Source organism: Salvelinus namaycush, chromosome 38 (assembly GCF_016432855.1).
Source record: "Salvelinus namaycush isolate Seneca chromosome 38, SaNama_1.0, whole genome shotgun sequence".
Classification (NCBI taxonomy): domain Eukaryota; kingdom Metazoa; phylum Chordata; class Actinopteri; order Salmoniformes; family Salmonidae; genus Salvelinus; species Salvelinus namaycush.
In genome coordinates this window covers 11,656,677-11,679,478 of record NC_052344.1, presented here as the reverse complement: position 1 = coordinate 11,679,478, position 22,802 = coordinate 11,656,677, and the positions used below count along the sequence as shown (strand labels likewise).

Below are 22,802 nucleotides of genomic sequence, written 5' to 3'. Positions count from 1 at the left end.
TCCTGATGACACACACACCTGCCTCGCAATGACAGTGATTCGAGCTAGCCACAGCCAGCTATACCCGAGAACCGGCGTGTGCGCGAAGTACTGTCTACGTGCGCGCTCACGCGTCCTACTACTTCTTCCTTCAACGAGGCACGCATGTATTTGACATTTCGGTGCGTTTGACAGCAAGTCTTTCACAGTTTTATCTGTTACCAATGGTAAACGATAAAAAAAATTCCTGGTGTTGTAGTAAGAATTGCTGTTCGACATGAATTATGCGTGCCTCCAGTGGAATATAGTTGTCCTTTTATCAAAAGACCACGAAACCGGCTCGGACACGAGGACGCAACATTGATCGACATTCATGTAAAAGAAAAACGCGTTAGCTTCATCTTGCGCCCCTCTTGAATGGGTTATGACGAGTAGGCTACTATTACATTGTAATTACATTGTAATCAGATATAAATAGCAGCCATTATGTTGTATTTTAGGTTGGTGCATTTTATACAAAAGTATCTGTATTAGTTTATTTCAATGTTTATCAAAATAATAAAACCACACACACACATCAGTATCAGACCATATGTAACTGTGATTGTTTAGTCATTCATTTAATTTCATCCATTCACTACAGGCCCAGGTTTGGACAGCTTTTCCATCTCAGGAAAACCATCGATGTGTAAACACATTTTGACCTCTGCTGAACTCCCTGATGGAAAGCTAGAGCAGGGCAGTTCTCTCTGGATAGTAGTGGAAGGAACCCCAAACATTCACAACAAGGTGCTTTAATGGTAAACACTCCACAGTTATGCCCTCTCCTGTGTGGAAATTGTTTAACATGAAGAATTATGCATTTGTATTGTTTATGACTGAGGACAATTGTATCCGTATCAAAGTGATTTGTTGTCCTGTAATTCAGATTCAAGTTTCTGTAAAGCAGAATCAATCATAAGTCTCCATTTCAACATACAGTATATTCTATCTTCCATTATAGGCAGACTCAGTTGGTTCAATGTTCGACTGTTAGAAGGCAACAGTACTCTACTCTCTGTGTTGCCTAGCTATATCAGCGAGAACACACCTGCTGCTGTGTCTCCCATAGTGAATGAGCTCTGATCAAACATTCTACCCCCGTCCACACTGAACTGCCTGGCACAGGTTCCCCCATGCCAAGGTCAACAGGGTTACTTCTCAGTATGAAGAGATGGGCAAGCAAGGATTCATTCACTGAGTCATGAGAGAGACTCCCCCTCCAGTCATCACCAGCGTGTCAATACTTACCCAGAGGGTCTGCCTTGCCATCCCTATCTGGCACAGTGAACACGCCCCCCCCCCCCCACACACACACACACACCCACTGACCCACACGTGCATGCACACACACAACATGTCTACTGATATCACTGTGGTCATCTGCCTTTGACCCCTAGTGCCCCCTATAAGCCTGCTGATTTCCAATGGGATACTGTATTACTGATTTGTATCCATATCATAGTCATGACAACAGTGTACTACTTACTGCCTGTTACCATTTTTGGAAATAATCTTAGGACCTAAATTGAATATGTTGTCTTGTTTGCCAACAATGTATCCTCGTGTCAAAGTTTAAAATGTCATGAGGGAAATATAAGGTACTCCTCTGTATCAATCATGCTCCACATGATAAAGAGCAATGTATCAGTGGGGAATTTTTAATTTTTAATTAAGCTGTCACAAAAGAACAGTGTTTGGAAGGACAAATTAAACAATGCATGCAACAATATATTTCCATCATTACATTTTAAACTTGGACACGAGGCTACATTGTAGGCACAGATCAGTGAGTCAGTTTCCCCTACTATTTACTAAATGTAGAATTGGAAGAGCCCCCTGCTGCCTCCTGTTGAGGGCTGATGTCAACAACAAGCAATAAAGAAGCCAAGGCTGGCGAAGGAAGGAGGCGGAGGAAGGAAGAAAACACAGAAACAAATAAAATATAGAGGTGAGCTTTGAAAGGTCTATTACACAGGGGTGTGGGTGTGCTGTGAGGGAGCGATAGGGCTGGGATCAGTGTCACAACTCCACGCCACTGGAGAGGGTCTGGAGGGTTGCCAGCTGCTGTTTACAAGGCTACAAGCCCCACAGCACAGTGTTCACATGCGTTTGATACTGGTCTGCTGACGCTTGATAGGGACGAAATCCACCTCCATATGAAAACTAAACCACCAGGCTTTCTCTGAGAGAGGATGGATGAACACGGTTCAACAGAGATCAGTAGACAGACAGAGATGCTGTCAGGTTGTTTGGCTGGCAGATTCACACAAGTGGTACAGTAGAGAGGTTGATGTCAGTACATGGGTACTGTACTAGGCTGTCTCTGTAGCACACCAGGGCCCGTATCCACAAAGCCTCTCAGAGTAAGGAGTGCTTATTTAGGATCTGTCCATATAATATTATTCATTATGATCTAAAAGGCAAAACTGATCCTAGAACAGCACTCCTGCTGAGACGCTTTGTGGATACAGGCCTTGCTGGGTCAACAGCTGTTCTGCGCTCTTAGATCGACTCATCATGGCTCTTCAATGTGTCGTTTCTCACTGTAAATAGGACTTCAGTGAGCAGTTGAATTGCCTGTAAAAACTAGATGGATTACCATGAGATTATAGTTGATATGTTATAATTACAATGTAAGTCAAATGTTGACAATGCAGTGAAGTTCACTAGTCGCAATTGCACATGCGTTGGATATCTGCATGCTGCAGTTCAGTGTAGACAGTTGGTGCACTCCCAAGCCATTGAATATATCAGTTGACTTATATACCAATAGTGTGACTATTAATAACTGCAGGCTGATAAAACTGGCTAGTGAGACTCAGCCCCACACCTGTGTGTGTTGTAACTGCTGTCGTTAATGCAGGTCTGAGGGTGTTTCAGATCAACTTTGGATCTGAATAAAGTATTGCAAATGTGTGTCTTTGAGAAACCACAAAAAAAGATGAAGGGGAACAAATGTGATTTATTGTGTAACTTAGACATTAAAAAGAGGACTAACAATAAGAGCAGTGGTGGTGGGTCACACTTGGGGTTCCCACCTCAGATTCACAGGGGCTGCTGTGGAGAGGGGGAGTCAACTCTCAATTCTCCACGTCAAACAGCAGAACCGACCGTTTTGACATGAGGAGTTATCAATTCCCTTCCATGGGCTAAGTGAGTTCTGTCATCAAAAAGTGCTGGTTATATGTTCCCCCATTAAATGTGATCCCTTCTTTTGCCTCAACATCTTGGCATGTACAGGATTCTATTGACAAATCAGTTGGCAAGAGTTCTAGTAGGGTCAAATGAATCTAGAACCAAAACCAATAGTCACTTCCCTATGGATAGGGCAGGCAGCAGTCTTAGGAGGCAGGGGAGATAAACCCAAATCTCTTTGTCTGGCCAGAAACGTAATGGAAAAGTAACACAGCAAACATAGTGGGTGATATCATTGTTTAATATCAAAAAGGGCGGCGGGGCACTCCTCCAGAACCGTGCATTCTGGTAGGCTCCCACAGCTAGTGTTACACTCAACGGATAACAAGTGACAATGCTCTTCTCCCTTTCCCATCGTGCGCTCTGCTGTTGGACCCGGGCGGCAGGGTGATGACATCACAGGAAGCGGATTCCTGCTCCAAACTGGACGCCGTCGCATATCCTGAGGCAGGGAAGGAAAAAGAGGGAAGATGAGCCAAAGAAAAGTTGAGACCTATATGTTCCGCACCTTGTGTATACCTAGGTGATGGCTTGTGTGTCTGTTTATTTACAGCATATATGAGCTGTATAGCATTGCCGCAATAACACCTCTCCTCTCTCATCTCTTGTTCTATCATCTCTGCAGTGGTGGAAAAAGTACCCAATTGTCATACTTGAGTAAAAGTAGATAGATACCTTAATAGAAAATGACTCAAGTAAAAGCGAGTCACCCAATAAAATACTACTTGAGTAAAAGTGAAGTATATTTAATACCAAATACTTTTAAAGTATCAAAGTAAATGTACAAGTATAAATCATTTAAAATTCCTTATATTAAGCAAACCAGATAGTACAATTTTCATGTTTTTTTAAATTATTTTTTACAGATAGCCAGGGGCCCACTCCAACATAATTTACAAATGGAACATTTGTGTTTAGTGTGTCCGCCAGATAAGAGGCAGTAGGGAAGAACAGCGATGTTCTCGAGTGTGTGAATTGGATCATTTTCATGTCCTGCTAAGCATTCAAAATGTAACAAGTACTTTTGGGTGTCAGGGAAAATCTATGGAGTTGAAAGTATATAATTTTCTTTAGGAATGTAGTGAAGTAAAAGTTGTCAAAAATATAAATAGTAAAGTACAGATACCCCAAAAAACAACATAAGTAGTACTTTCAAGTATTTTTTATGTAAGTACTGCATCTCTGGGAGTGTATATGCGAGTCTGCTCTTACACTTTTTCCCCCTTCTAGAGCGCTATATAAAGCCCCAGCCTACAGGAGTCTGACCTGCTCCTCCAAATGTGTGTGTGTTGTACCTGTCTCCACTCTGAACCCCCATGGGAATGCAGTAGTTGAGCTCCAGCCTGGCGATGTTCGCGAGACGCAACACGATGCCTGCTCCATACGACCAGCGGATACACTCCGCCAGCTTCTGTAGGTGTGCTCTTGGACCCTCTCCTGGGGACAGGAAACACTTACACGTAAGAAGAGGCAGAATGCACACATAGATGCACAAACAGACAATTTAACATTTATTAGTTAATAGGGGCAATGAAAAACAGAACATGGATTAATATGGAGTTCAAGGTTCCCACCGTAGTTGAGGTTGCACAGGTTCCCAGCGTTGAGGAAGAAGTGTGTCCTGAAGAGGTCTCCGAAGCCGCCCCGGCCCGGACGGAAGGGCAGAGGAGTGTACAGGTGGAGCCCGCCTGCCCAGTACGCCTCTCCCCCCAGGTAGTCACCTGCAGCAACACAGGTAAAACCTTACGTTTCATCATCATGACTCCGGGCAACTGACCCAACCCTGTGCACCACACATGCCCGTTCAAATAAACAGAGAGCACGTGACCTCACCCTCGCTCTGTGGGCCGATGCTGTACATTCCAAATCCTCGCACACTGGTGGGACCGCCCAGATAGAACCTGGACAATACAGAAATATATGTCAATGACATATAATAACAGCCAAATGTCACTCACAGACCACAGGTCCTCACAACATCCCCTAAACACTGGAGGATAAACACTTCACAGAATGAGTTCTCAATGGCGCCACCTAGCGATTTCTATCAAATCCATGTGCCATGAATCTGATGGGAGTGGTCCTACCTGTCAGCGATGGAGGACGGTCTGCCTCCGATGGGGAGGAGACACCCACCCCAGAGGGAGGCGGAGAGGACCTGAAAGAGACCACCAGGGCCATGTTATAAGACATGTTGAACACTCAGGTACCCATAATTAACTTCCTATTTGTCCTGGGTATTTCCCCCCAGGTTAGGGACTGTAGTGTTCCCTTACCGAGTCCCAGACCAGCCGTCTGTTGACCTGCAGCTCAAAGTCCTCCTTCAGGAAGCTGGCGTCTCCGCCTGTATAGCCAGCCAGCTCCTACAGAGGGCAAGACAACACACATCAGTATGGCCACTTCATATAGATCTAGTGGTGTATTATGCAGAGGAAGTCACATACACAAACATACCTGGTTGATCCTCAGTAAGGCACCTTTCTTGGGGAAGATGGCAGAGTTCCTGGTGTCAATGGACATGGTGTGCTGCAAGACAACACACATCAGTAGATTGACTCAGATTCTTGCTATTTTGAGAGTTAAGATCATTAAGGGTTAAGATTATTAGATAAAGGGAACTGAGAGACAAAGGGCTTTGTACCGAGAGGGCAGACTTGAGGGTGTGTCCGCTCTCTTCTCGCACGGCGAAGGAGGCACTGCGTGCCAGACAACCCAGCTCCCTCCACACACCCTCCCACTTCAGAGTGTGGTTGGTCCTCCACAGAGGAAACTATAGGAGAGAGAGAGGGAGAGTGAGAAAGTTACCCCTGTGGAAATTCAAGGCAGATAAAATGGGAAAAAAACGAATGTGACACACACAGACCCACAAACACACACAGTAGGAGTCCTCTTACATTGAGCTCAGTGGAGACTCCTCTGTCTGTCTCTTTGAGGGAGCTCCATGGAAACTGGCCTGTGACTTTGTACAGGTTTAGAGCGAGGCTGCAACAAGACAACACCTGTCAGGGCCGTGATCCATACAGTGCTCGTCTCATTACTGAACTATGTTCGACATAAAGGTTATAAATACATCACCATGGCAACATAACATACGGTCAATATGACCACTGATGGAAACAATCACAACTTGAAACAAAATGGCAGCCATTACACCGCAAGTGCTATGTTTTTGTTGTTGTAATTTTTACCGCTTTTTTCTCCCCAATTTCATGATTACGATCTTGTGTCATCGCTGCAACTCCCCAACGGGCTCGGGAAAAGGCGAAGGTCGACTCATGCGTCTTCCGAAACATGACCCGCAAACACCCGCTCGCTTAACCCGGAAGCCAGCTGCACCAATGTGTCGGAGGAAACACCGTTCAACTGACGACCGGTCAGCCTGCAGGCACCCGGCACGCCACAAGGAGTCGCTAGAGCGGGATGAGGCAAGTAAAGCCCCACCGGCCAAACCCTCCCCTATCCTGGACGACGCTGGGCCAATTGTGCACCGCCCTATGGGACTCCCAGTCACGGCCGGTTATGACACAGCCTGGGATGTAGCGTCACTACCAGGCTGTAGTGACGCCGCAATACTGCGATGCAGTGCCTTAGACCGCTGCGCCACTCAGGAGGCCTGCAAGTGCCATTTCAATGTCCTTTCGACACAGAGAGCAAGGAAAGAGCTGTTCACTGTTCATACTTGCGTTCGAAGTTGCCTGGCTGGGGCTTGAAGAAGGACAGGCCGTAGGAAGTCTCTTTGGTCCCATAGGAGAACTGGAAGGTTAACTTCTCAGCACGGCCAAACACGTTAGGAAGCTTCACACCCAACACCTGGAAGACAGAGACAACGTTACTCCCAGGTCAGGGTCTCACACCTGTTCTACCTGTCTGTGAACCTACATTAACACACTATGCACCCATTTGGAAGTGTTTGCAGTGAAAATGAGGCAGGGAAGCTGCTTAACCTGTCTGTCTGGAAATCACCTCTGTATCACATGATTGCATTTAGGAATGTCAGCCCTGGGTCATTGTGACAGGGGTTTCAATGACCAACAATTGTGTGATGCTTTGTTATAGCGCTCCTGTAAGTATGTGTGTGAGAGATAGTGGTGTGTGTATTCTCTCACCATGCTGCCCTCGTTGTTGCCGACCATGGTGTTGTAGCTGCCTGTCAGCCTCTTCATCTCTGTCACCTCGAACGTCACGTCCAGACCATTGGGCAACGCATCCGCACCTGGGAGGGGTAGACCAAAACAGACCGTGACCACAGCTAGACTAACAGAGGGCTCCTCTCCAGTGACGCAAATATCTTTTTACTGGTTATCCTTTCATATTGGCAACATCTCATGATTGAGATTGGTTGTGATATTGTTTCAGACACACACACACACAGGTGTTTATGGGTGCACACTGTACCATCTGATGTATCTATGACAACCTCCACCTCTTTGAAAATGCCCAGACGCAGCAATTTCTGTCTGGCAATATGAGACTTCTTCATGACCTGTCAAAGACCCACCAAGCAGCTTTTAGCACAGATGTTTCCCCTTAAACAAGGGAACATTTCAGAGTGTGTGTGTGTAGGTTATGTGTGCATGTTTAAGTATGTGGAGTCCAGAGTGCTCATACTTACATCAATAAGGTTTTTGGCATCGAAGACCTCTGAGATTTCATAGCCCAGCAGATCCTCTTTCGTTCGGCCCAAGCCCTCAATGTTGACATGTTGGACAACAACCTGCAATGAATGGACAGATTCTCAGCATCCATTCCAACTAGGTGGTCAATGATTTCCTCAGCTCCCTTTGCTAAGGAGATGGCCAACAATTTGTAATTGGAGTAACGGTAACTTGGATAAGAGATGCTTACGTCTTTGTTTTCTAGGACCTCCTGTTTAGTCTCATGTTCTGCCTCTTGCACCTCAATCATGTCGTCGGGATGAACGCCCATGTCACGCCCGTGCATCGGGAGAGGGTCCATACTCTGAACAGTGTCGAGAAAGAAGAACACTTATATGAAGATATGACCATGCTTAGATAGCTATCTAGTTAGCTTCGTTCTGTCAAGGTGGTACATTTTCTAACACGCTGACAGACCAGACACAATCCATATTGCATAACATTACATTACATATAGTAAAATAACTATTTGGCGCATGTCATACAACTCTTTGCCATTAATGTAATTTCTGTATCTAGTCCACGGCCTATGCGTTCGTCTATAGTACACCACCATACAATACACACAGAACGGGGAGGTCATGCAGAATTTCATCCCCACTTCTCGTGGTTGTAAGAAATTAAGATTTACCCTTGCGTGGACAGTCCCCATAGTGACGTCTTTCTCTTGAAAAATATCCCTTTTGATAAGTAAATGTTTTTTAACAGGCCTATTTAGAGAAGAAAGTCACTACTGCCAATGGCTAGATTTTCCAGGTCCAAGCTCCCTTCAAGGGAGACGCCATGACACTTTGCGAAGCCTGCTCTGCGCACAGTGATTGGTCAAGCATGTGCCTTTGTCACTAACAGGTGGGCGGGACAAAACCAGCGCACTGTGTAGTGTGTGTCGAGACCAGCAGAGGGCAGTATCTCTACACTCAAACTTCAGCCCTGTGTAAAGTTCCTACTTTGACTTTGGGCAAGTCTGTGCATTATATTTAGAGATAATGTTGGTCCCTTCAGATGTATGCTTCTTATGACTTCGTTTATTTCAAAGTATTTCCATTGCATTGTAAAGAATGACAAGAATAGACCACAACCAACTAAGAAGTGCCCAGAACTGCCCATTTGGCTACGCATTTAGCCTGTTGAAATAAGCGCATGCGGGACAATTCATCTGAAAAACATAAATACATAGGAATACCTGAGCTCTTTTTTCTCTCAATATTATTCACCACGATTGTAACTTGAAGATGTATAACCTTATTTATAGGCCTACATCATCAAGATTCATGAGTTCCATTATAGGAAATTGAGACCTCTGTTGACAATTTGGCCCCGCGCTAGTGAGAAATATCTGAAAACATTTATTGATCAAGTTTAATGATTTTCTGTGTTGGTTGCGGTCTCAGGCATTGAGTAATCAATTGAACCAAAGCAACCAATTTTCCTCTCTCTCTCTCTCTCTCTCCCTCTACACCTCCAATCCGCTCTTCAAATGCGTGCAAGCCAATCAGAGAGCGGCTCCGCTGGTCTCGTTGTCCTCTTCTACTGCCACTGCCAGTACCAAAACGGTTCTCTTATCAAAGAAACACATAACCAAAAAACTGCATTCAATCACCTCCTTTTACCATGGGAAGTGCTTGTTTTTCCTGGGACGTTTGTTTGTTTTTCGTCCTCATTAATACTTGTGAGGTGATGGGGAATGTTGGACTCGCAGGTAAAGAGCTCTCATTCTATCCCTTTCTGTCTTATATAATTTTGACACATATTTTTAAGATAGTGCTGTCTATTTTTCCTGTTAATGTTTTATTGAACTGTTTAAACCAGCGCATGACAGCGTAGAATAGGTGAAACGTAGTGGATTTCTTTAATGCCTAGGCTAACGTAGATTATATTCATTTTAATTGGAGAGTATTTGTGGACTGAGATAACAGTTGAGATAACATGTTCCTTTGAGAAACACTTGGTTGAGGATGGATAATTTGGGCTAGCAAAATTTGAACAGTATGGAAAGGAGAAATAGCTGAACACCGATATTGCACGACAACATTGAATGAAATATATCAATTTGAAGCCAAATCTAGCAATTATAAAAGGCTTTGAATGGGTGATGTGATATGCGCGCGAAATAACTCAGGCTGCAAACACGTTTACATTTGGCCTTGCGGAGCTGAACCATTTTTACTCATTTTTGACTGACAATACAATACGCCATGTTAGTCCAGTTTGTATTGACAATATTACTCTAAACACTATTTGAAGTTGAGTATTTGTTTCGCCCTATTGAATTGCCCTTTCTGAATGTTAAACAAGTGAGAAGAGTCTACAAGAAATTAGGTCCATCGACTGATATCTATCTGCATGTTTTACCAGTCGTAGATCAATCTGTGAGGTAGGTCCTGGACTGATTAATGTGTGAATAAAAAAATGTATGACTAAGCATCTTTTCACCCATCTGCTTGAACGAATCCCTCCTATGAGCTGATACATAGCATCTTTCCCGGATCAGTTGCCTGCCCCGAGGTGTCCATATGGACGTGGGTTGGGAAGGTGGTCTTCACGGTCCCTGGAGGAGTCCGTCTCAACTTGCTTATTGACGACCTTTCAGCGGATAGCGGTGCGCATTGTCTCCCTCCAACTATGGTTGGCGAGAAGTCAATATTGGGACGGCCACTGAAGCACGGGAGACGGCTTTATTTAACTATTAGTCAACGGTATTTCATAATAATTGTCCAATGGTGAACCTGCAATAACAGTTTCCTGCCTTACATCTATCTATTCACTGTCAACAACTCGGTGAGACCTGGCAGTTGAACTATCAAGTCCAGGTTTTACAGGCTATATTCCACTGCTTACTCCTATCACTTTATTTTTCCTTTCTACTGGCGCTCACATAGGAGCAAATAAATCAGTCATCCGCTTGAAAAAAAATATTTATTGTGATGACATTTTATTGTTTATTTATTGCATTTTGTTGAGCTGGGCGGGGGTCATTTCTGAGAAATAAACGCTGGGTTTACGTCTCCCAACATGGGCTATTCATGAGGGGCAAGACAGGAGACAGGGTAGCTGCTTCTCAGCTCAAGATACATCACTAGAGAGAGAAAGAGAACAGAATTTTGGGTAGATTAAACTTTCTCTCTTACACTTTTGGTCTCTTTCTCTCCCTCTCTCTCTCTCTCTCTTGCTCTCTCTCTCTTTCGCTGTCTGTCTGTGTGAATGAGCTGTAATGAGCCGGCTTGAGGTCCCTGGATTCAGCCCCAGATGTGACTCTCTAACATTGACTTGATCAATTAGGGTTCCCTATAGCCACTCAGTATTCCAGAGGCATACACTAAGCCCTGATACACTAGTGTACCTCTCGGCTAATGGTATTTGATTAATATAAATTATTATTGGTTTTGTCCTCTTTAGTGTTACCGGTATCTTTTATAGAGTTAAGAAACCTCACCCTCCATCCACTATGTCCCTCCCTGACAGTTTATTGTCTTATATGAGGAGTTCTACATTTTGGACGTTTGCCATCATAAAGTAAATATTTCCAGCCTGTATATATCTGGACGGAGCTGCATTTGGCCAAGAGGACTGGGCTTTCCCTGAGAGAACGGGATTAAAACATTCGATTGAGGTTGTACAAAACCCATTCACCTCTCACCAAAATCATCGCCATTTTGTCGACTTAGTCCTATTGATGAGTCCTTGGAGACCAGTGGTTTACAGTTGTCCCTTGTGTCATTTCTCTAGATGCCGATGAGTGCTCTGAAGGCACGGATGACTGTCACATTGATGCTCTCTGCCAGAATACCCCCAAATCCTTCAACTGCATCTGCAAGCCGGGGTACAAGGGAGACGGCAAGCAGTGCGAAGGTGAGTTTAACTCCATTGTCTTATTACGGCTTCAATGTGATATTACTCCCCTCTATATTACTTAATTCACCCCCCGCCCCCCTCCCTCCCGCCACTCCGATCCAAATCATCATCGTCAATCACCCCACACCCCTGTCCTCTCCGCACTTCATTCCGCCTGCCCCCTATTGCTCTCTGACAGGCTCAGCAGTAATGGCAGGTTTTACAGCTGTTTCACAGGAACCCCCCGTTTCTCTCCCCATTCCCGACTCCAGCCCCCCCGCCAGCTCTCCTAATTAACTGGGAGGAAGTGGACTGAGGGAAGGTGTGAGGGTGAGAGGGGGCAGCACCTGGCTGTGCGTTCACACCTCCCCTCATTTCTGCCTCAAATCACACCACAGCTGGAGCTTGAGCTAGCTTAGCGCACAGCACACACTCCCTCCCAACGCTAGCCTGTCTAGCCGTACAAATGCCATCGAAACACATCTACGCACGCACACACGCAAACGCCAGTTCAGCTTATAGGCTACCACGGCAAATAGCGTTGACCCAAAACGATACATCAGTCATATTGGCACCCAGAGCTAGCCAGGATAGGAGAGCAAGAGAGGATTGTGGCGATGACGGGCCCTTTTCTATAGGGGTTTTCACTGTCTCTATGTTCAGGCTTTTTCAAGTGTCTCCTGTCTGTTTAAGTATTTGTGTGTCTGTCAGTGAGTTATATCCAACACTTTCTGCTGTTTGCTCAGCTGTGTACCAGTCTCCCCCGCCCGAAACACACGCACGCACGCACGCACACACACACACACACACACACACACACACACACACACACACACACACACACACACACACACACACACACACACACACACACACACACACACACACACACACACACACACACACACAGAGTGAGCAGGTGTTATGTCTGAGGAACTCACCTGGATATTGCCCATTCAGAGACTCTGTACCTCTCATTTGGTCAACCTGGGGAGAACACAATGAGATGAACCTGTGTCATTATTTGATTAGCTCACTTATCAAATGCCTCAGGCTGTGTGAGTCGGTCTTCCTACATAGGACTATATAATCCCCCACCTGGCTTGGAGAGAGGGAGTACAGGAGATTGACTATTATTTCCACCATTTTGTGTCTGCTGACTCTGTTGAGTTGCGTGCAAGTCCATATTAGCAGCAATCAGGTCTACTTGATATAGCTCTGTCTCTATTTGTTTTGCCCCGGTCTACTTCTATTGGCCATCCTCCACCATTGGAGCTATGACATTGGAGAGACGTTCTGAAATTGCTAGAAACACCTGTACTAAAAGATGATATTGTACCAGGCAGCGCTGCTACATGTTGGATAATCTCCAGTCAGAAACACAATGGTCCTAAACCTAGAACAGATTGAGCTGCCCAGAATAATATATTCAATGATGTCCGTAGAGAAACTACAAAAGGTAGATTATCTTTTTAGGGATATGTTCCTCCTGCTGTAAAACAGCTGTCTGAGTAGAGGGCCCACCTGTCTGTCTGTCTGGTCTGTCTGTCTTGTCTGCCTGTCTGTCTTGTCTCTGTCTGTCTTGTCTGTCTTGTCTCTGTCTTGTCTGTCTTGTGTCTGTCTGTCTGTCTTGTTTTGTCTGTCTGTCTATCTTGTCTGTCTTGTCTGTATGTCTAGCTTGTCTGTATGTCTAGCTTGTCTGTCTTGTCTGTCTGTCTAGTCTCTCTTGTCTCTGTCTGGCTCTGTCTGTCTTGTTTTGTCTGTCTGTCTGTCTTCCTCTGTCTTGTCTGTCTTGTCTATCTTGTCTCTGTCTGTCTTGTTTGTCTTCTCTTGTCTGTCTTGTCTCTGTCTGTCTTGTCTGTCTTGTCTGTCTTGTCTCTGTCAGTCTTGTCTGTTTTGCCTCTGTCTGTCTTGTCTGTCTGGTCTCTGTCTGTCTTGTCTGTCTTGTCTGTCTTGTCTCTGTCTGTCTCTGTCTGTCTTGTCTGTCTTGTCTCTGTCAGTCTTGTATGTTTTGTCTCTGTCTGTCTGGTCTCTGTCTGTCTTGTCTCTGTCTATCTTGTCTGTCTTTTGTCTGTCTTGTCTGTCTGTGTGTACAGATTTATTGTGCTTATGAATGTTTGTTTAACTGAAATTCGAAGAGGGGTGTATTTCATATTTGGATGGGAATATATTTGTTCCTGTTGTTGATTGAATTGTGTGTGTGTGTGTTACATGTGTGTTGTACAGATGGAGAAACGAATGAGTTGTGCCTATGCCTCAGTATCTGAAATCCAATGTGTCCTGTCCTCCTGTTCTTGTGTCCAATACTGAAGCCATGATTGATACAGCATAATTAACGCCTCGGTCACACCGACAGTACAAACGTTTCCAAGGGAATGCTGCGTTTGCCTGGCAGCATTGCGTTGCAGAAGCAGTTGCAGTGTGTTCTGTGTGGTGCATATGTTGGATTTATCGAATGTATGCGTCAAACTGTATTCGTAGACGGCTTGACAGAAGTGGTAGCAGAAGTTGAATGTTGAACTGTTGTTGCACACATATCCAGATGATGCTGCGTACCATTTTGCGCAATGACGCCTTCGGTGGGACCGAGGCGTATGGTCCAGTGAATGGGTGACAGAATGAAGACGGATGGTGGATGTGAGTTGACCCCTGACCTCTGTGATTAGATAAGGGCTGCGTAATTGGCCGGCTATGTTTCCCGTCAGTAGACATTACATTACCCCGGTGGTGCAGAGGACAGTGTCATTAGGACAAGCAGAGCGCTGTGCTGCTCTCTCTCTCGCTCTCTCTCTCTCTCTCTCTCTCTCTCTCTCTCTCTCTCTCTCTCTCTCTCTCTCTCTCTTTCTCTCTCTTTCTCTTTCTCTCTCTCTCTCTTTCTCTCTCTCTCTCTCTCTCTCTCTCTCTTTCTCTCTCTCTCGTTCTCTCTCTCTTTCTCTCTCTCTCTCTTTCTCTCTCTCTCTCGCTCTCTCTCTCTCTTTCTCTCTCTCTCGTTCTCTCTCTCTTTCTCTCTCTCTCTCTTTCTCTCTCTCTCTCTCTCTCTCTCTCTCTCTCTCTCTCTCTCTCTCTCTCTCTCTCTCGCTCTCTCTCTCTCTCTCTCTCTCTCTCTCTCTCTCTCTCTCTCTCTCTCTCTCTCTCTCTCTCTCTCTCGTATCCCTACTTCCAGGAAATGACTATGCCTCAGGATGGAAGACTGGGAGGGTACACTATCAGTGAGGGACCCTCTAGTTAGCAGTTGATAACTCAACATTCCAGTACAATTAACGGTAACATAATGCTTTATTACGTGTTATATGCAGCAGCATTAATGTCCTATTATAAAGCATTTATTGAATGATGTAGAATATTGCAGGTTACCTGTAATTAACCACAAAATAGCATTTTTGGTTCTAATTCATAATTGTTCCTATCAGATTATGGTCCTTCTCTCGAGGAAGACCCTTTTCTTTTCTCTGCTCCTCAAAATGCTGCTCTCTCTCCTCTGTAATCTGATCTTGCGTTTATAAATGCAGCTCTCTGTAGATTTTTCCGTGGGCTGATATTGCTCGTTATGGAAAAATTTGAACTTTGGGCCCTGCGCTGTCAACCCGAAGAATGAGACAATGTGAAAGAGCATAAACCGTTATGCGTAGTACAAGTTCATATCACTCTGTCCTCGCAATGCTGGACATAGTGGTTTCAGGCGGCATCAACTGTATATCTCCGATGATCAGAGTTCTGCTGATCTAGAAAGATGCTACTGTACATCTACTGTTGAAGTCGGAAATTTACATACACCTTAGCCAAATACATTTAAACTCCATTTTTCACAATTCCTGACATTTAATCCCAGTAAAAATTCCCTGTTTTAGGTCAGTTAGGATCACCACTTTATTTTAAGAATGTGAAATGTCAGAATAATATTAGAGAGAATTATTTATTTCAGCTTTTATTTCTTTCATCACATTCCCAGTGGGTCAGACGTTTACATACACTCAATTAGTATTTGGTAGCATTGCCTTTAAATTGTTTAACTTGGGTCAAACGTTTCGGGTAGCCTTCCACAAGCTTTCCACAATAAGTTGGGTGAATTTTGGCCCATTCCTCCTGATAGAGCTGGTGTAACTGAGTCAGGTTTGTAGGCCTCCTTGCTCGCACAGACTTTTTCAGTTCTGCCCACAAATTTTCTATAGGATTGAGGTCAGGGCTTTGTGATGGCCACTCCAATACCTTGACTTTGTTGTCATTAAGCCGTTTTGCCACAACTTTGGAAGTATGCTTGGGGTCATTGTCCATTTGGAAGACCCATTTGTGACCAAGCTTTAACTTCCTGACTGATGTCTTGAGATGTTGCTTCAATATATCCACATAATTTTTCTTCCTCATGATGCCATCTATTTTGTGAAGTGCACCAGTCCCTCCTGCAGCAAAGCACCCCCACAACATGATGCTGCCACCCCGTGCTTCACGGTTGGGATGGTGTTCTTCGGCTTGCAAGCCTCCCCCTTTTCCTCCAAACATAACGATGGTCATTATGGCCAAACAGTTCTATTTTTGTTTCATCAGACCAGAGGACATTTCTCCAAAAAGTACGATCTTTGTCCCCATGTGCAGTTGCAAACCGTAGTCTGGCTTTTTTATAGCTGATTTGGTTCAGTGGCTTCTTCCTTGCTGAGCGGCCTTTCAGGTTATGTCGATATAGGACTCGTTTACTGTGGATATAGATACTTTTGTACCTGTTTCCTCCAGCATCTTCACAAGGTCCTTTGCTGTTGTTCTGGGATTGATTTGCACTTTTCGCACCAAAGTACATTCATCTCTAGGAGACAGAACGCATCTCCTTCCTGAGCGGTATGACGGCTGCGTGGTCCCATGGTGTTTATACTTGTGTACTATTGTTTGTACAGATTAACGTGGTACCTTCAGGCATTTGGAAATTGCTCCCAAGGATGAACCAGACTTGTGGAGGTCTACAATATTTTTTCTGAGGTCTTGGCTGATTTCTTTTGATTTTACCATGATGTCAAGCAAAGAGGCACTGAGTTTGAAGGAAGGCCTTGAAATACATCCACAGGCACACCTCCAATTGACTTAAATTATGTCAATTAATCTATCAGAAGCTTCTAAAGTCATGACATCATTTTCTGGAATTTTCCAAGCTATTTAAATACACAGTCAACTTAGTGTATGTAAACTTCTGACCCACTGGAATTGTGATACAGTGAATTATAAGTGAAATCATCTGTCTGTAAACAATTGTTAAAAAAAATATCTGTGTCATGCACAAAGTAGATGTCCGAACCGACTTGCCAAAACTATAGTTTATTAACAAGACATTTGTGGAGTGGTTGAAAAATATATTTGAATGAATCCAACCTAAGTGTATGTAAACTTCAACTTCAACTGTATATTACCTATGTGTCCCTACTGTTGTTAGTGCTTTGGAGACTTTTTTATTCCAAGGAAACTGCTACAAATGAAAACAGGTTTCAGAGAATCCGGTTTCCGAGAATCATTCTTATTTTGCTACAGGAATTGTATTTATTCATGTACTCAACGAGAACTATGCTTTCAGTGACAGTGTGAAACAAAAATACTATTACCTTTTCCTGCCTATCAGTTGTTCTCTGAGTAGGTCTATAACTCAACAGTCACGTGGTTCTCTGCTCATCAGTAGCAGCCAGTAGTAGATTTATCCAACGTTCCACAGAGAGGAGTCGACTGGGCTGGTTGCCACGGGGCTGTCAGGGTCTTGTGAAAGGCTGTCCATGTTTGCTCAGCATTTGTCACTTACTGACTAATTGATTGGTTTTCATTGGCCTTGTCCCTGGCACTCATCCTCTCCAGTTAGTTTCAGCACTACAGCCTTTGCTTCTCTCTTCCCATGTCCTCTATATTCAAACAGTTGACTTTACTCTGTAGAACATCTAGGCTACCATTTCCTGGTGATGCTAAAGATACTAACGTACATTATCACTGCACCTCTAGCTGCGTTTGAGTGGCTGTGTGTGTGTCAGAGCTCAGCTGTGTAGCCGTGTGTGTGTGTGTGTGTGTGTGTGTGTGTGTGTGTGTGTGTGTGTGTGTGTGTGTGTGTGTGTGTGTGTGTGTGTGTGTGTGTGTGTGTGTGTGTGTGTGTGTGTGTGTGTGTGTGTGTGTGTGTGTGTGTGTGTGTGTGTGTGTGTGTGTGTGTGTGTGCATAGAGACAGATAGAGACTGAGCCATGAGTCTGCTCTCCCAGCAGCAGCAACAATTACCTGACCTGCTTTACAGACGGAGGGAGGGAGGGACAGACATATAATTGGAAAGACAGATGCATAGATGCAACTGGGAGAAAATAGATGGTGGGTGAAGGAGATGTGAAGGAGAGGTGTTACCTACCCCAGGTGGTGAGGGTAGGTAACAACATCTCCACCCCGCTGATCCTCAACACTGGGGCCCCACAAGGGTGCGTTCTGAGCCCTCTCCTGTACTCCCTGTTCACCCACGACTGCGTGGCCATGCACGCCTCCAACTCAATCATCAAGTTTGCGGACGACACTACAGTGGTAGGCTTGATTTCCAACAAGGACGAGACGGCCTACAGGGAGGAGGTGAGGGCCCTCGGAGTGTGGTGTCAGGAAAATAACCTCACACTCAACGTCAACAAAACAAAGGAGATGATTGTGGACTTCAGGAAACAGCAGAGGGAGCACCCCCCTATCCACATCGACGGGACAGTAGTGGAGAGGGTAGTAAGTTTTAAGTTCCTCGGCGTACACATCACGGACAAACTGAATTGGTCCACCCACACAGACAGCATTGTGAAGAAGGCGCAGCAGCGCCTCTTCAACCTCAGGAGGCTGAAGAAATTCGGCTTGTCACCAAAAGCACTCACAAACTTCTACACAAACTTCCCTTCTGCATCTGCACAATCGAGAGCATCCTGTCGGGCTGTATCACCGCCTGGTACGGCAACTGCTCCGCCCACAACCGTAAGGCTCTCCAGAGGGTAGTGAGGTCTGCACAACGCATCACTGGGGGCAAACTACCTGCCCTCCAGGACACCTACACCACCCGATGTCACAGGAAGGCCATAAAGATCATCAAGGACAACAACCACCCGAGCCACTGCCTGTTCACCCCGCTGTCATCCAGAAGGCGAGGTCAGTACAGGTGCATCAAAGCAGTAACCGAGAGACTGAAAAACAGCTTCTATCTCAAAGCCATCAGACTGTTAAACAGCCACCACTAACATCGAGTGGCTGCTGCCAACATACTGACTCAACTCCAGCTCACTTTAATAATAGAAATTGATGGAAATTGATCAAAAATGTATCACTAGCCACTTTAAACAATGCCACTTAATATAATGTATATGTATATACTGTACTCTATATCATCTACTACATCTTGCCATCTTTATGTAATACATGTATCACTAGCCACTTTAAACTATGCACTTTTATGTTTACATACCCTACATTACTCATCTCATATGTATATACTGTACTCGATACCATCTACTGCATCTTGCCTATGCCGTTCTGTACCATCACTCATTCATATATCTTTATGTACATATTCTTTATCCCTTTACACTTGTGTGTATAATGTAGTAGTTGTGGAATTGTTAGGTTAGATTACTCGTTGGTTATTACTGCATTGCCGGAACTAGAAGCACAAGCATTTTGCTACACTCGCATTAACATCTGCTAACCATGTGTATGTGACAAATACAGTTTGATTTGATTTGATTAGATAGGTAAGGACACAGAGGAAGAGGGATGGAGGGAGAGAGAGCGAGAGATTCATGAGAAAGAGAGTGAGATATTGCGAACGGGAGGCACTGTGGGAGAGGTGGCAGACAATTACTAGGCCATTGTCTGCCCAGTGTCTGCTACTCCGTCACTGCTCAGGAGCTCTCCTCACTGGCTCCCTGCTTCACACACACACGCACACACATACACACACGCACACACATACACACACGCACACACACACACGCACGCACGCACGCACGCACGCACGCACGCACACACACACACACACACACACACACAAACACACACACACATTTGGAGGAGCAGGTCAGACTCGGCTCCAGTAGGCTGGGGCTTTATATAGCTATAGCTCTGTAGAGGAAAGTGTGAGAGCAGACTCACATATACACAGAGCTGACAGAACAAGAGATGTGTTATTGCCGCAATGCCATACAGCTCATATACCCATATGCTGTACATACACAAGCCTCAACACCTGAGACACACACACATTCACGTGCGTCATTCGACCTCTTGGGTAAATACACGTGGTTGTTATTTTCAGAGAAGTTGAGGGAGAGGTAGCGAGAGAGGTTGCGAAATTCTGAGGTTCAGAGAATTCTGTTGATACCCAGTCATCTTTACTTTAGTATTGGCTTCTGTGTCCCAAATGGCACCCTATTCCCTATATAAAGCACTACTTTAGACCAGAGCCCTATGGGCCGTGGTCAAAAGTAGTAAACCAAGTAGCGAATACTGCAGAGTGTCAATTGGGACGGCTGAAGCATCTGTCCTATAGTAACCTTACTCAGCAGTTCAGTCAGGTACAATTAACAGCCCCAAAAATTAAAACAACCCCAAGAATTTGAGAAATGTGTTTCCGCTCTGGGAATAACACAATCCACTTTAGTGAAGTGTCCCTCCGCCACATGCTGTTGCAGTTATAATTGGAAATCTCCCTTCACTGAGCCAAGGGCTTTCTCCTGTGGACACACTTCTCGGGGCCCGTCAAACTAAAACATCAAGGGGACAGCAGGGCTCCCTTCCATTCCTACCTCTCCCCTTCTCTTTCCTTCCTCTTCTCCCCCTCTCTCCTTCCTCACCTCTCTCCCCTTCTTCATCCATTTCAAGGGGCATGCTTTCCCCCCCTCTTGGGGTACGGGGCCGTCAGCGAAGGTGCCTAATTCACTTGATGAGATGTTGAGCGTCAACATTTCCCCCGTCACAATTAGGAAACGTGCGGCGCGTGTTCAAGCAGAGGAAGCAGTGAGCAGCCCGGTTCAGAAGCTGTCGGAGCGCCGTGGTCAGGTGTCAACAACAGCTCCAGGGCAGGAAGACATCACTGCTGGAGGCTAACTAGGCACAGGGCATGGCTCCATGTCCATCCTCCCTGATCTTTAGTGCTCTCTAACCCTGGTCCCTTATGTAAAACCACGCCTGCCTTGTCTTGCTAGGCTGGCCTGATCCAGCCTCACTTCTCACGAGGTGCAAATGAACGACTGGAAGCTTTTCATTTATCCCTTTTCATTTATCCCTAATTATCTTTACTCTCGCTTTCTTTCTCTCTCTCTCTCTCTCTCTCTAACTCTCTTTCTCTCTCTCTCTTTAACTCTCTCTCTCTTTCTCTCTCTCTCTCTCTCTCTCTCTCTCTCTCTCTCTCTCTCTCTCTCTCTCTCTCTCTCTCTCTCTCTCTTTCTCTCTTTCTCTCTTTCTCTCTCTCTCTCTCTCGCTCTCTCTCTCCTTCCCACTGGGCTAAAATCTACGTTTCCACATAATTTCTACCAAAAAATGTAATGTGATGATGTTAGAGCAACGTAGAAAACTGATTGGATTTGAAAAAAGTTAAGGGAATTTGGTATTTTTTTACCGTACTTTCAACCTACATTTTTTGTTGATTTCACGTTGAATTCACATTTGTTGACAACTCAACCAATTGTAATTTAAAACCGCATGTTGAACTCTCCTCTGAGACCCCAGGGGCTCTTTCTCTCTCTTTTTCTCTCTCAAATTTTCAAATTCAAATTCAAGCTGCTTTATTGGCATGAAAAACATTGTGTCAATATTGCCAAAGCAACAATGTATACAATATACATTGTAATAAAATTATAAACAATGACAAATAATAATATAGAATGGCAGTAAATAATAATACAAAATTAAATATAAAAATAGTAACAATAAAATGGTAACAGTCAATAATCGAATGTAATGTAATAAAAAAATGAAACTATAACTAACTTATAACTAAATAACGGTCATCTTCACCATTACATCGGTACTACAACTACTATCATCATTACCACTACTACCACCACCACCATCATTAAACTGCTATCATTACCATTACCACCCATACCATTACTACTTGGAATGATAAACAACAATAATAATAGTAATAACAATAACAGTAATAACAATAATAGTAATAATAAGTAAGTTACTGCTTACTATGCAGATGTTATTATTCAGTGTCTCTCAGGCTATGGCAGGCAAATACATATTTGGCTGCAAGAGGAGCCATTGCTCCTTCGCCCATGAGTATTTTTAGTTTTTCCTCTGGGTTTAATAAGTTAAAATTTGGAATAAATGTAGACATTTCTGTGAATAATGAATCTCTTGGTGAGGAATATTTATCACAGTAAAGGAGAAAGTGCATCTCTGTTTCTACCTCCCCTGTCGTGCAGTGACCACATACACGCTCCTCTTTGGGTAGCCATGTCTTTTTATGTCTGCCGGTTTCTATTGCCAATCGGTGGTCACTCAGCCTGTACTTGGTAAGGATCGGTCTCTGCTTCGTATCTCTGACAGAGTAGAGATATTCAGCCAATTCATATTCTCTGTTTAGGGTCAGATAGCAATTTAGTCGGCTTTGGGATTTTGTTTCGTTTTTCCAATGTTGTATATATGAGTCCTTTGATTGGTTCATGATTTTGTTTATTGGAATTCTTTATTTTGAAGCAGTGCTGGTGTCAGCTTGGTTGGTGAGGTCCAACACCAGCTGACTGAGAGGGCTCGTTTCTGGGCTCAGCTCTTGGGTTTGAAGTGCTTTAAATTGCAGACTCGAATTTGGACTTGAATTTAGATGTAGCCAAAATTTTAATGATCTTTTCTGTATTTTCATTATTACTGGAAAGCGGCCCAATTCTGCCCTACATGCATTAGTTGGTGTATTTCTCTGGACTTGTAGGATTTTCCGACAGAATTCTGCATGTAGGGCTTCAATTGGATGTTTGTCCCACATTTTAAAGTCCAGTTTATTGAGTGGCCCCCAAACCTCACTTCCGTAAAGAGCTATTGGTAGGATTACACTGTCAAATATTTTGGTCCAAATTCTAATTGGGATGTTGATTTTGAATAATTTCATTTTTATTGCATACAATGCTCT

The 22,802-nt window shown here is 44.3% G+C and overlaps 2 protein-coding genes across 2 annotated transcripts in view; one reads left to right on the top strand and one right to left on the bottom strand.

The window, feature by feature from the left end:
* Window positions 1-2,963: 2,963 nt before the first annotated feature.
* LOC120031934 (sorting and assembly machinery component 50 homolog B-like) lies at window positions 2,964-8,677 on the bottom strand. The gene is made up of 15 exons (XM_038977792.1): window positions 8,503-8,677; window positions 8,062-8,175; window positions 7,829-7,930; window positions 7,612-7,699; window positions 7,323-7,429; window positions 6,896-7,026; window positions 6,111-6,198; window positions 5,858-5,986; window positions 5,671-5,742; window positions 5,493-5,579; window positions 5,304-5,374; window positions 5,050-5,117; window positions 4,791-4,937; window positions 4,512-4,653; window positions 2,964-3,658 (listed from the first exon to the last, which is right to left on the bottom strand). Exons 1-15 carry the CDS (start codon window positions 8,521-8,523, stop codon window positions 3,613-3,615), a joined length of 1,413 nt encoding a protein of 470 aa, XP_038833720.1. The 5' UTR covers window positions 8,524-8,677; the 3' UTR covers window positions 2,964-3,612.
* A 737-nt stretch (window positions 8,678-9,414) lies between these two features.
* LOC120031829 (signal peptide, CUB and EGF-like domain-containing protein 1) overlaps window positions 9,415-22,802 on the top strand; it is a 98,810-nt gene continuing 85,422 nt past the window's right edge. The window contains exons 1-2 of the mRNA XM_038977650.1: window positions 9,415-9,570; window positions 11,598-11,720. Of these exons, the coding sequence (XP_038833578.1) occupies window positions 9,483-9,570; window positions 11,598-11,720 (211 nt within the window). The 5' untranslated portion in view covers window positions 9,415-9,482. The remainder of the gene's footprint in view (window positions 9,571-11,597; window positions 11,721-22,802) is intronic.